The sequence below is a fragment of the Mastigoproctus giganteus genome, chromosome 5 (genome assembly GCF_048544385.1).
Source record: "Mastigoproctus giganteus isolate SK-2022 chromosome 5, ASM4854438v1, whole genome shotgun sequence".
NCBI lineage: Eukaryota > Metazoa > Arthropoda > Arachnida > Uropygi > Thelyphonidae > Mastigoproctus > Mastigoproctus giganteus.
Window position 1 is genome coordinate 186,602,955 of NC_143579.1, and position 14,908 is coordinate 186,617,862.

The 14,908-nt window shown below is 34.9% G+C and overlaps 1 protein-coding gene across 2 annotated transcripts in view; it reads right to left on the reverse strand.

The window, feature by feature from the left end:
* The window catches only part of LOC150085931 (P2X purinoceptor 4-like), a 151,036-nt gene that overhangs the window by 17,187 nt on the left and 118,941 nt on the right, over positions 1 to 14,908 (reverse strand). The window contains exon 12 of one of the 2 annotated variants that reach the window (XM_090373595.1): positions 307 to 343. The exons of the other annotated variant lie outside the window; for it this stretch is intronic. Within the exon in view, the coding sequence (XP_090229721.1) occupies positions 336 to 343 (8 nt within the window). The 3' untranslated portion in view covers positions 307 to 335. Of the gene's footprint in view, positions 1 to 306; positions 344 to 14,908 lie in introns of those variants that run through there. 2 annotated transcript variants of the gene reach the window in all.

Consider the following 14,908-nt stretch of genomic DNA (forward strand, 5'->3'; position numbering starts at 1 on the left):
CAACTGTCAATAATGATTAGCAAAATCCAACAAAAACTAATGTCACCATGACAAATCATGCTAGATCTATAGCAAATTTTTCAGCAGTAAATTCAATGTGCTCTTGCTCTTTTTTCCCTAACCTATTTTATTGAAACTTACATCCAGTTAGCTTATGAAAATGAGAATAAGTTAATAAAAAAAAATTACCAATGTTTTGCTAAAAGAAGGCTGAACTCATTCAAAAAATAATCAAGTGCCACTGACTGAAGTTGCACTATCATTGGAGCTATGAGGAAATGCTGGCATTAGTCTTCTAAAAAGCTCTGTGTACATCAGCTACTGCAACTTATTGCTCAAATCTCTAAATGGGATAGTTAATAAATAATGCATGATAAATATGGAATAAACAAAGAATATAGAGTCTTAACATTTGTACTAATATATTTAACATATCTACAATTTGAACTATTATTATTATTATAATTTTTGAATGAACAATTAGTGTTTAATATTCAGAGAAACAGAAAGAACTGAAATGTTTCTTCCACTTTACTCTAAATTACTATCAAGGTACAATAACCATTTATTATGTTTAATATGATGGCCATGTCACCATATAACATTGGTCGGCATCAATTTCCTCCCTCAAATAATTTCGATAGATTCTCCTAGGAAAATGTTAAAAAACTGAGAGATGTGCTTAAAAAGTTCTCACGCACCCTCGGTTTTCAAATATCATAGGTTAATAAATGAAAACCAAGACCTGTAGTTGTTTTAATCATCTCTGCCATCTATTTATTTAGTTTTTTTTTTCTTTCTAGAACATCTGGGGGCTTTCTACAACATAATGTTCTGGAAGATTCTAGAATATTGTTACATGCGGAAATAAGGTTGGAATATTTCTGGAAGGTTCCAGAACTTTCGATGGCGTTCTCTAGAAACTTCTCTAACCATATATGTATACGAGCGGGTTCCGCATAAAGCAAGCATTTTCGTATTTCAAAAAGTGTGTGTGCTTCAGAGAGTGAGTGGTGAACAAAGTGAACAAGTGTCTTAGTGAATTAGTGTTTGTAAACAAGTGTTGTGTGCATAAGTGTAAATCATTAACCGTGTTTAAATTAGAAATAAAAATCTACAATTTCTTAATTGTGTTCTTATGTGTGAGTACCTCAACTGTACATGAAATATCTCACATTCTTGCTGAAATAAGCCTGATAGCTTCTGCTATTTTTGCAGCCTTTGTGGGTAGCATAGTTGGTAGAATCACTGTCTCCCCACACTGGGTGGAAAAGACCTGAGTTCAAGTCCTGTCAATGACGTGAAGAATTTTTATGGACCTTTTTCACAACATAGCTATGTTAGTTGGTCTCAGGCAAGGGTAGCATGGTTTTTTCTCCCAAAAACGCTGGTTTTTCTTCCAGCAAATAGAAAATCAACCAGAGAACACATGCAATTTACAGACAGTATATACGGAGCAAGATGGCTTTACTTGTTGATGCTCTTAAAAAAACGTATAACAACAACAAAAGCTACATTTGCTGAGAAGTGTTATTAAAGTCGCAGCAGAAGCCACTGTCACAACTTGTGAGAAAAGCCTATGAACTCTATTTTGGAAGTAAGGATGGAGATCAAGATAAAGTATGAGCTCCAAAGATTTCCTGTAGCTCATGTTCAAGGATATTAACAGGGCTAGCTTAGAGGTAGTCATAATTCAATGCCTTTTGCTGTTTTGGTAATAAGGTGGGAACTTTGAGATCACATAAAAGACTGTTACTTTTGCATGACCTATTTCTAGTTTTTCTGGGAAATCCAAGCATAAAGTAGAGTATCCCAACATACCTTCTGCTCTAAGGCTGATTCCTCATGATAATACAAAGCCAGTGCCAAAGCCACCAGAAACTTATGGACTTGACTCTGATTCAAGATCAGAAAAGGAGTCTCCAGAAGATGCAGAACCCAGAATGAGTACAGATCCAGACTTTTCAACTCTTGATACTGCAAAGCCACATCTAATTGCTCAGGCAGAACTGAACGATTCGGCCAGAGATTTGGACCTCTCCAAAATCAAGGCTCAATTACTAGGATCACAGCTTCAGCAGTGGAATCTTCTTGAAAATGGTGTCAAGGCATCTTTTTATAGGAAGAGGCAATCTAACATAATGAACAAAGTGAACAAGTGTCCTATTACTCCATGGATGGTGCTTTAGTTTATTGCAACAATGTCCAGGAATTAATGAAACAGTTACATCTGAAGCACATCCCCAAGCTTTTTGTTGATTCATCCAAGGTCAGTTTGAAAGCAGTTTTGCTCCGTAATGGAAATAAGTATCCATCTATACCATTGGCCCATGCAGTTCACATGAAGAAAATGTACGAGATACAGGTTCTTTTGCAAAAAAATATTCTATCAAGAATACAAATGGAATATCTGTGCTGGCCTAAAAGTGGTAGCTTTGCTGATGGGCTGAAAGGTGGATATACTAAATACTGCTACTTTTTATGCAGAGTGGAACAGCTGAGTGAAGGATTGCTACTAGAGGGTAAAAAAAAATGGCCAGACCATTCAGAAACTACACCAGGCCAGAAAAATGTAGCATATCCTCCTTTGGTGGATAAGCCAAAAATCTATTTACCTCCATTGCACATTAAGCTAGATTTCATAAAAATATTTGTAAAAGCGATGGACAAAAAAGGAGAATGATTTTCCTGTTTGAAGCAAAAGTTTCCTCAAATCAGTAAGGCAGGAAGGAAAATAAAGGAGGGAAGGAATTTTTGGGGGTCTTCAAATCAAGCTGCTATTCCAAAATGAGGAATTGGATAAAAAATTAAATGCTACAGAAATAAGAGCCTGAAAGGAATTCAAAAATATCTGCCAGAACTTTTTAGGCAATGAAAAATCACAAACTTAGAGTGATTTTTCAACATGTCATTAAAGCTTCATTTCCTACCTTCCCATTTATACTTTTTTCCTGAAAACTTGAGAGCAGTCTCTGATAAATATGGCGAAAGGTTTCACCAAGATATTTCCCAAATGGAATCCAAATATGTTGGCAGACTACTGTTGGAATCTCATATGGGAGATACCAATGAACGATTATAAAAGGCAAAAACGACAAAATAAGTGTTTTCAGATAAAAATTTTTGTAAATAGAATAAGGTTAACAGACCCATTGTTCAATATTTAGTACTGTATGTAACATTTTCTTAAAATATACAAAATCTTATTTTTACTAGAAATTTAGTTTTTGACTTTAATCCCTTCTCCCTTACAATTCTTGGGTGTTACAGGGATACGTTCCTAGGCTGCATTGAATTTTGTGGCATGTCACTGTGTGGAGTTACAATTTAAAACAATACTTCTCAAGGAGCAATGCCACTCTGTAGTGCCGAGCATCACCGTGTGAATAGGGCCTTACTTTGTTTATTTAGAAGTTTATTCACTCACTTTATTTCTGTCTCACTTCTCTCTTTTTCTTCCCCACTGTACACATAAAGGAACATTTTGCTGTCACTGTAATGTTTTCCCCAGACCAATTCCTTCTCCATCAGTCCACCTTCCCTCCACTACTCAACCAATTATTCCCTCCCTCCAAGTCATTGCATCATTTCTCTGCAAAGATACATGCACTTAATGATGCCAGTCCTCTTTTGCAGCCAGTTATCTTATGAAATTCATTGTAGAAATTACTTAGGTTTCTTTTCAGTTTGATTGAATTTTGCTCACAGTCAACAACAAAAGTCAAGCACTATCTGTGAATATTCATATGCCTGGTATTCCATCCATTGTAGCTGTTTGTATATTAGTTTTCATTTACCATTACATATATTTAAAAGCGTTGGTAAGCTGTTATGGAATGTGTACGTGGCACATTTTGTCAACATTTGGCAGCATGTGAGTAATCTTTTAGATAAAATGGCATCTAAAATTATTTTGAACTTCTATTTATTCTAATATAATTACATCTGCTTCATACCCATATAATAAGAAAATGAGCAAACAGAACAAGTTGACTTTTTTGTGAAAAATTCTGAAGTGAGTGAAATAAATGTTGAAGAAGCAATGCCATCTACTTCCCAGAGAAACAATGAATATTTCTTACAGATTCCGATCACAGTCTGATCAGAAAAATCAGAAAGTGGTACATTAAAAGTATGATCCCGATTACATTAAATACAGTTTTACATGTCAAGGTCAAATAATACACTGTCAAGGTCTACAGTGTATTATTTGTTCAAAAATTTCAAATAGTGCCAAGTTTCCAGCAAAACTAAAAAGACATCTTGATAAAAATCATCAGCAGTATCAAAACAAGCCAGTCAAGTTTTTTAAAAGAAAACAAAACATTTAAAAGCCAAGGGATTACTTAATCAAGTGTGTAATGTTATTGATGCCAGGCTTTGTGCATCATTCTTAATTTCACTCCACATAGCTGAAAGTAAAAAGCCTTTCACCATAGGAGAATATTTTAATCATGCCTTGCTTAGTAGATGCAAGCATGTTTTTGGAAGAGAAGGTTGCAAAATAAAATGAGACAAATTCCCCTCTCTAACAATATGAGTCTGAGATATATTGCAGTGAGGAAAGAAGGCCTTCAACAGCAGCTTTTAGAGAAAGTGAAGAAAGCTAAAACATTCGCTCTTTAATTGGATGAATCAACAAATATTATTAAAAAAGACATAATTATTAGATACATTCAATATATTGAGTGAGACAAGGAAGTGATCCAAGAGGAATTCATGAACAGCTTTTACTTGCTACTCCATTCAAATAGGTCTGAAATATTCAAGGTAACATCTGAATATTTATCCAGCAAAGATATCGATATTTCAAATTGTGTTTCGATTTGTACTGATGGCGCAGCAAATATGACAGGTGTACATGCAGGACTGATTGCAAAATTTAAGGAAGTATTGCCACAGATTCAAAGTACACATTGTATTATTCACCAAGAAGTATTAGCATGTAAAAAGTCAATCCCAGAGTTGCATGAAGTGTTAGCAATATCCAACCGACAGTAACTTTAATAAAATCCAGTGTCCTGAAATACATTAAGGGCTTTAGCCTCAGGCTGCGAGAGATTTAGACAACATACAGGTTAGTGCAATTGCAATCCAGTGTCCTTAACTCCCGATTACACTAATCAACATTTTGAAAAAATTCACTGATGTTTTCTCATTTCAGGGTGTTTCTGAATCATTTTCAATGCCAATTTATAAAATAACTTCCCTTTGTTTCCATCATATCAGGTTTCTTCAAAATCACAAAAGAAAATTTGATTTTTCACAAATTTTTATTAACTTTGGCAGAATTTGTGAACTGCAATTATAAAAAAAATACTACTTTGTACCAGACATTTATATTTAAATACATGTTGAAAAAATATTAAAAAGGGCAGTGTGTTAAAAAGTTCACTAAACACCCACCACTCATTTTAAAACTTAGCTATCATGGGATGGATTTTTATTTCTTTGATTTTCTTGCAGATCCTACTACTTTACACTCCTTCAGCATCCAGCAATAGACAGCCATCATGTGTCTATTGTGAGAGGTTTCCATGACTTTAATGTCCTGAAAACCTCTCGCCCTGTTCTTCACTAACATTTTCTAGATTTTCAGGGATGTAGTCGGTGTGGTAATGTAAAAAATGTACCTTAACACTATGTTGCAGCCCAGCTTCTTGAGTTTGCCACCATATTTTTAACTATATTCTTGTAGTCTGGATCCTAGTTGTTTGCTAAGAAGTTCTCAACAACAGAACTGAAGCAAATCCATGCCTAATTTTCTCTCTTATTCATAGTTCCCTCAAAATCTTGGTCCCTCATCAGTTTTCAACTCTGAAGTCCAACAAAAATACCTTGTTTTAGCTTCTCGATGGGAATTTGGTACAGAGGTAGTTGAAGCAGAGACCTTCCTGAGGTAGAGCTTTCATGACTTGAAGTGCAAGAAGGACAGTTTTGGGGTTTACCGTGGTTTATGAACTATGTTCTTTGATCCAGGCAAGAAACTGTCCCTCTTTGGCTAGGCCTCGACAACCCAGTGCTTACTCCACGCCTGACTGTCCCACTCACACAAAAAGCAAGGCATTTCTATATAGCCAGATTGCTGACCAAGTAACATGCCTATCACTTTAAAGTCAGGACAGATCAACCAACCATATTCCTCATACGTAATATTTGTCAACAACTTCAAGTTCTTATGTTTCTTTCAAACATACAGCGTGAGCTACTGGAATTGACCCATGTTTATTTTCATTGTGGAGCAACACATTTTTGAAACTTCTCTTTGATCAGTCAATAAAAAGTCAGTAAAATGTGAAGGATTGTAATTAATTCCTAAATAGTTCATTAAGTCATTTATATTACTGCAAAAAACCATAAAATTATACTCAGAAAAGTAGGGAACTAGTTCACTTTCTCCGTGTCTGTACCATGTGAAAAATATCCCATGTGCTAGAAGATTTTCTGACTTAAGTCTAAAACCAAGGAGTTCTGCAGATTCCTTTGGTAAATTTAAATCTCTTACCAGATCATTCAGTTCATGCTGTGAAAACATTTCAATGCTGCAATGTTTCCAGGCATCTTGGTCACCGAGTTCCATTCCTTCAGTTTCAACATCAGAAGCTTCACTTTCAGCACTCTCTGCTGCTGCTACATTCTCCAATATAAGTGGAAGGCATGGAATTAGCAGATTATCTTCACAGGGGACTGGTTAAATGGCAGATGGAATATTAAGATATACAATGCCCTTACTCTTTGTATTGTATCCCCTACATTAAACAAAAGTAACAGTCATCACAGTGGTTTGAAAGCTCCCACTAAATCATGAGAATTGCAAGTAGCATAGTCTTCTTTTTATCATTTTTTTCCCAATCTCAATGCTTCAACACAAATTTGGCACTTTATGTGAAGCCAATCTTGGTTATCTTGGTCACTGAGTTTCATTCCAAAATAAGCACAATACACATTTTTTACAAATTCTGTAATATCTTGTCTTTGCTTGAGGACTACATAACTTCCACAAATATAACAAAATCAGTTCCAATTGTTCAAACACTTATGTGAAGACATGTTACTCACTTTTCTACATAAGTTTGACACAATAACTTCTAAAATAAACTGAGCTCACACTGATAAACAATACTGTTGCATGGAGCTCTCAAGGTCTAGAACAGGGGTTGGCAACCTTTTTTGAGTGAAGAGCCATTTTTGATTTAATTAAAAAAAAAAAAAAGAATCTGAAGAGCCGTACCTCAGCTCAAGATGGGGGAGGGGAGTTTTTTAAGAAATGGAATAGAGTGGGAAGGAGTTTTATTAAAAAAAATATATTTTTTGAAATATTATTTATTAATACTGAAAAACGTAACAAACATCCAATTAGGTACAAATTAATGTGACTTTTGCTGCTGAACTTCTCGAGCAAGTCTCAACATCAGGCGAGTATGCTGTAATTTTCATCTTTAAAGATGTTGAGAGACTCGCATTGTTCAGATGGTTTCTTGATTTATTTTTAATATAGTTCATATTCAAAAATATTTGCTCACAGAAATAAGTCACTTGTCATACATGTAGCTAAAAGTTAAAGAGCCGCAGGTTGCCGACCCCTGATCTAGAAAAACAAATGACCGAAGGCAATATTGCGAATGTGTGAAGGTTTAGTTTAAATAGTTTATACAAATTTCCCGCATTTACTCCTAACTTAATACAGGGGGTCCTCGTTATCTGAGGATAACTGTTTCCAGAAAATTCCATTTAAAACTGGGACGAAATTTTCGTAATGTGTATTATGTATTTGTACATAGTAAAAAATGGACTGAAGGAACTTAAAAATGAGACAATTATTTTATTAGACATATTTTATTAAAATATGCTGAAAAATGTAAGATTAAGTGAAGTTTATTGGAGTTACACTATTTTTCAGTTTTACGAATAAAGAAAGAATCCAGAATTGTTTGGTTTTTTTTTTTTTTTTTTTCACATATTTTTCAGATAAAATTGTGGCATAGCATTTAGTCTATGTCTTTAAATTTGTGCTTAACTTTTTCTGCACAATCATGAAGAGGGTCGTTCTCACAAAAATATTCAAGTGCTTGGTCAATTTTCTCAAGAGCATTCTTTAATTTTCAAATCTTTACCCTTTGGCGATTCCACTGAGTAAAAATTATCGAAAATATCAGATGCCTCTAATATAAGCAACGGTAAATGAGAACTGACAGTAGATAGAGGGAGTTGAGTCAACAGGATACTCATAGGAAGAGCAGGACAGAAATAGTCAAATGTGTAGTGGGGATGTTTCAACGTAAGTCGAAACAAAGTACATAGATAATATTATATTTTTTTTATGTATTTACATGGAGAGTTTATATGGAGAGTTAGAGTTTATGGCAAATTTTTGTGATTTGGGAATAAATTATTCTTTGGTATGGTAATTCCTTGATATGGAAACGGAAATTTCGAGGGTTAAGAAATGCATATATGGCAGGAAGAGATCTCGATGAGGGGGGCGGTTATGATACATTGTCAGTGCCTCACAAAAGAAGCAGATCGCACGGAAAGGCGAGGGAAAGGCGAAACCTGAAAGCAATAAATAAGTGATTAGGCTGAATCTATGCTCTAAACAGAACGGCATATATAGATTTAGGAGACATTCAGGACAAAAATAGAGGGCTGAAACATAAACTGATGAAGTTGAAACACGAAAGTCACTGCAAGCAGCTAATATTATAGAAATTATACAAGAACAAAGAAAAAAAACTTCCCATAGGAAAGAGATGTAAACACGTGGAAAAATACCACTTGAACTGGAAGATATGGCCAGCAAATAATAAAAAAGGGATTTGTTGAGAATTGTCATGATTGGAGTTAAATGAAGAAAGGGGTGGATGGAGTGGAAGAAGAAAAGAGAGGGACGGAGAAAAATAAAATGACTCAGAGCTAAGAGAAAGGGGTGAGCCGTGTCAAGTAAAAGATAAGTCAGTGAGGGAAGGCCTGAAGAAGGTGGGGAGTAGATACGAAGAGAAAAAACAAAATAAAGGGAGAATGGTTGAAGAGATGAAAGATAACTGAGTTCTTCAGGAAGTTGTTGTTGTTATTTGGGTTTTAGGAGCACTAGCAACTAAGGCCATATTGCTTCAGGGATATGTGGTAGTCATTCCCTGACCTTTCCGCATCCTCCGTATTTGGTGGTCACGGGCTCGAACCCCAGTCTAATCAAGAAGTGTATGCTACGCACTGCTCCTGCCCGCCTGGCTACGGAGGCGCCCCTTCAGGAAGATAGTAACTTTCTACAGAAAGGCATACTCAAGGAACCTAAGCTGCTTCAGTGAGTATTAAAAAGGCTGAACGTCCCAGTGTGACTGTTGCCTATAGCGCAAGGAAGGAGTCTCATCCTAAAAGGAAGACGAAGTTAGTCTAAGTATGAGTAGTGTGAAAGAGGAAGACACTGGTGGAGAGAGCCAGGCCGTAAATGGGAGTCCCATAAGAAAGAATGACTGCCCTAAGTCAACTATGAGATCAAAGACTGTCCTAGCCTGACTATTGAAGCTGAAAGATGGCACAAGAAGGATCCTGAGATGAGAGAAGACCTTGATGCAGAAGAAGCAAGGGATAATAGAAGTAAGTGCATTGTTTAATTATGCTTTGTATAAGTTAAAATAGGAAAGGACTGTTAGCACAATAGAAAGGAATTTTTAATGTAAGAGAATTAATATAAAGTAAAACTTTGGGGATAGATTAGTACTAACTCGACATTAGAGACAGGATCTTTTATTAGTAACAGGTTAGTGTTCAGTGTGCTAGAAGGGTAGGAAAGTGTTAGATAAAAAGCATAAGGCTATAATAGAATAGAAAAGCAGAAAGTAGTCAATAATTTCTAGTGTAAGAAGGATGGAAGAATGAAAATTGACTCTTAATATTAAGGAAATTACCTAGGATATGTACTGGATGTAATACTCTAAGATTAGTAATGTTTTTTTTTTTTTTGGTTTGGTAGTTGTTGGCGCATCGGCTTCTGTGGCCATAGTGCACCTCCCAAGGTTTTTGCAGTACTTTGATCCAAGCCCGAGGCGGGAATCGAACCCGCGACCTTTGGGTTGCCCGGCAGGCACTTTACCCACCTGGCTAGCCCGGTCGGCTATTAGTAATGTAGAGGATGAATAACATGCTATGAGTCTGTGGTTGTAACAAAGGTATAGCTTATAACTAAAGGGGTCTCAGAGTGTATTGAAATAGGAAAGTTGATAAAGGTAACTCTGAAAATTATATGTAAAATGACAGGGAGATGTATGTGCTAGTAGTATTCCTGGATATATTGTTAAGGAAGGTAATTACTGTCTATTGATTTGTCTAATGTAATAGTAGTTGAAGATTAATGTGTTGAATAAGACATATACTAATTGAGATATCACTTGTGGAATAATTCTATGTTTGATAAGAAGGAAGAAAAAATGAGAATTGTAAAACTGTGAGGAGCCAGCTTGTGAGTTTAAGGAAGTGAGACAAATGTATATATAAATATATATATTGTCTGAGGAGTATAATTGTAATTATGGTAATGTAGTAAGTTCTAAGTGAAACTAGTACAGTAAACCCCCGCTATTTGCGGGGGTTACGTTCCTGAGAAATGTCGTGAATACAGAAAACGCGAATACTGAGTTATGGCTCCCATAGTAATAAAGTGATTCCGTTCCAAAGTATGAAATATATAAGAAAAACTAGTCTAAAATTTTGTCTATGTATTATATGTACCTTCATAATATGACTATGTACATAGTGAAATGCAAGCATATGACATCGAAATGAAAATAAGAAACAATTTAATATTAAATGTAATATTTATTAGAAATTTAAAACCAGCGCCTTTGCTAGCTAAAAAACTTATCCCGCCAGTGCTATCACCAGTTTCGCTAAAGTGTTGATAAAGGAGTTTTGCCTTTTCACAAATAATGAGTGAACTTAATGGAATTTTATTTTGAGTTCGGTTTTCTTTTGAGTTCCACATATTTAAAGCTTTTTCCGTTTTTTCTAATTTAACATCACGAGTTACAGAGTAAATTTTTGAAGCAATTAGCGCGTTTTCACGGACACTACGGCGGATTTTTTCTTCCGATTTCTTGATTGATCGTACCGCTGACTCATTGATTTTATAATGTTTTGCCACTGAGGAGACACTTTTACCATTAGAAATTTTATTTAATAACTCAATTTTATTTGCTAATGTCATCACCTTCTTTGATATTTTCACATTTCTCTTGTTATTCGTAGCCATATTTTTGTAGGGGTTAGAAAGAACTTGTCCACAATAAAGTCACTTTCTTCCATTAACACACTCGAAAAAGTGTTTTACACTGCAAAACGGTAGATTTATCATTTTTTAAGCATATCAATTTATAAATTGATAAATTTATTCAATTTATAAGCATATAAATTAAAAGCAAACGACGAAACCTTCCATGACAAGCGCATAACACATACTGAACAAGGATTAGCGAGAAACATCCACGCTTGCGATTTTGTCACCCCTCTCCCCCCACTGAGCGCTGTTTTGACCGGGAAAGATAATTTTAGCCACGCCCATGTTTTTTTATGGCGGAAAATATTCACGGAGCTTTAAAATTCACATTTTTTTAGGTTTCATTTTATATTAAATCGGCGATCGCGAATACGTGAAACCACGAATACAGATACCGTGAATAGCGGGGGTTTACTGTATTTCATATATTGATTGTGTATGTCAGAATTATGTGTAGCAGAATTTTCTAGTGTAGTTAATATGCTATATATATGTTGTAATAAATTATATGTTTGATTGTTATTCTGAGTTGAGTCATTACAAGCCACATACACTTTGACTGCTTAGAGAAAGCTAATCTGATATATATACAGTAGAACCCAGATAAGAAATTTCCACATAAGAAGTTTTCCCCTTTACTACATTTGGTTTCTTAAGTCCCAATTTCAACTCTGTATGTTGTAATGTATTACAGTCAATTCCGGTTATTTGGGACACAGCGGGACTAGTGCATTTTGGCCCAAATAAGCGGCTGCCCCAATTATCCGAAGTTTCATGTAAAAAAGTTAAAAATACAATGAACCCCCGCTTTACAATTGGTTCACTGTACAATTAAATCATGTTACGATAGAGTCACCATAGTAAAGTATCGTTCACTATACGACGTGTAGTAAGGGCCGGTCATTGTGATCACGTTTGTGAATTGAATTTTAATTCTATTAAACAGCGATTCTAATTAGCGAAAATAGGAGGAATATTATCCACACGCTATAAAAGTAAAGAGATATTAGGCACACATTTACCCTTTATTATCTTACCAATTAAAAAATTAAATGATATGTGAAAATCGGAAGAATATACATGATAATCGGAATAATTAATACGTACTGTAATATGTACATACTAACTAGTTGACATTTCTGTTCACTGACATTTGTGGATAAGGGTTAAAATTTAAAACAGTAAAAAGATAAGCAATCAATAACAAAGAACACAGCACACACAAATTTCAAGTAACACGATACGCGTAAGTGAGAACGGAGTAGAAGTGTAAACACATTTCACCATAATAACCCACAGAATTCCAGCTTTTGGTATTATCGCAAGTTCAATAAGATTGCGTTTACTATCCATTTATGATAGATTGCACTAACAGAAAAGCCCAATAAACAAGTGACTGCTAATTGTTTTTACTGTTTTATGGTTGTAACCTCCAGAAATCCAACCGGACCATGTGGTACGGTCGGAGACAATTGTAGGGTAATCTCCAGTGCTGCGATCTCCTGCCCCGATTAAACAGCATGTTGTCCCAATTAAGCGAAGTAAATCCTGGCTATTTTCTCGATTGGGTTCTGTTTTTTAAGATTTGGCCCAAATAAACGGCTGCCCCGATTAACCAGTGGCCCAAATAACTGGAATCCACTGTATTTTCCTGCGTAAGAAGTTTCCCGGGTAAAACGTTTTCCCGCATAAAAAGTTTGTGATAAATAAAACACAGTGTATTACTGTATATGACATTTTCCCACTTATTACATTTTTTAAATATAGAAATTATTTATTTTTTTTATTAAAAAATATTAAACAATATAAATATTTTTTAATCAAACAAGTTAGTGCCAAGCATCATTTTAGTTCGTAGTAAACCACTGAAATAGGCGAAATGGCATCGTTTTTGATATACAGTATATGTATCTCATATTGTGAATGACTTCACAACGAGTTGCCCTGATATTGCACTACCTCTAATAAGCAATGGAGAAGACAAATTTTTTTATTCTCAGTGGATGCACCACCACCCAGGGGTTGTGGGGTGATGGTATCTGCCGAGTATCCATTGGCAAAGTGTTGCTTATTCAAGCTAGTTCAATATCAGAGCAACTCGTTGTGAAGGCACTCACAATATGAGATATAACAAAAATGATGCCATTTCACCTACCTTGGTGGTTTACTACAAATTAAACTGATGCTTGGCACTAACTTTTTCGATTAGTGAATTTTCAGTAGTCTGAGGCTTTCAGCACTAAAACATTTTTAGTATAAACATTTTGATATAATGGAAGTGACATATTGCAATTGTTTTCATTGACATCCATAATTGGATATGTAGACAGCGTTAAGTTCTGATGGTTGTGAACAGTTGTGAATTACTTAGTAGATTATCGCTCTGTCTTACTGTAATTGTGACCTTTTAAGGTATGTTGAAACTCCAAAGGAGCTCATTCTTCCAACTTGGTAATGAGTTAAATGAACAGAATGTTAAGCAATTAGAAATCCCCAGTTTAAAAATGTTTTCCATAGGCAGAGTAAAATATTTATAAATTCTGAAATAGTACTTAAAAATCATCTTTAACTTATGTATGTGTATAGTTTAATTTTTATTTGTGTAGTTAATATTTCATACCCTTAGGTCATTTTCCCTTCTAAGAAGTTTTCCTGTGCAAGAAGTTCTAAACCTCCAGTCCCTTTAAAAACTTCTTATCTGGGTTCTATTGTATATATAATCCTTGGAACTGATAAAAGGAAATCTAATACCCTCTGATCCCTGTAATCTTCCGTGAAATAAAGTGTATCGCAATCAGCTAGCAAAAGTGGGCCTTGGAGAAGTGAGGGTCCAGTCCTTCATCTGGCACAACATTGGGCTACCGAAAGTGAATACTTAGTTCCAAGGTAAGTTCCCACATATTATTTGCAACCTTGTAGCTGAGGGGACTCCCATAATGAATACTCACATTGGGAACCTTCTGTACATTCAATACAGCTCATGATATCATCAACTTAAATGATTTGTGAAAAAACAGTACGTGATAGAAAAAAAAATGAATAAAATTTCTGAAATCAGTGTAAAAAACTTAGCTAAAAACAGCTATTAATTTACAAGGATCAAAAACCATTTGAAATACTATGCCATGAAATGGGGTTTGCACAAATTACACTATTACTGCATGCAAAAGTTCACTAGCTGACCAAAGATTGAGTGTTAAAAAGATAGTGTGAACTTAGAGAGGAAGTAGTATGGTTTCTGTTGGAGAGAGAAATTCATATCTTATTAAATATTATAAGGATATCAATTGGTACTTGAAGAAACTCTGCTGTCTTGCAGACATTTTTCAGAATCTTAATGAGTAAAATTTATCTTTATAAGGACCACTGAAAATGTATTTCACATGTATAGTAAAATAGAAGGGTTTAAAAAGAAATTAAGGTTGTGGATTTAACAGAGCCAATGCCCACTACTTTTGATATGTTTTCTGTATTAACAGAGGTGCTGAATGAAGTGAAAGATAAAAACAATGAATTTAATTATGCATAACTTGAACTGATCATTTTTAATCACTTGAATAGACTTGATAAATTTGATTACTATTTCCTTCAAACAAAGATCCAAGAATAGGTTTTTATGGACATTTGATAAATTTAATG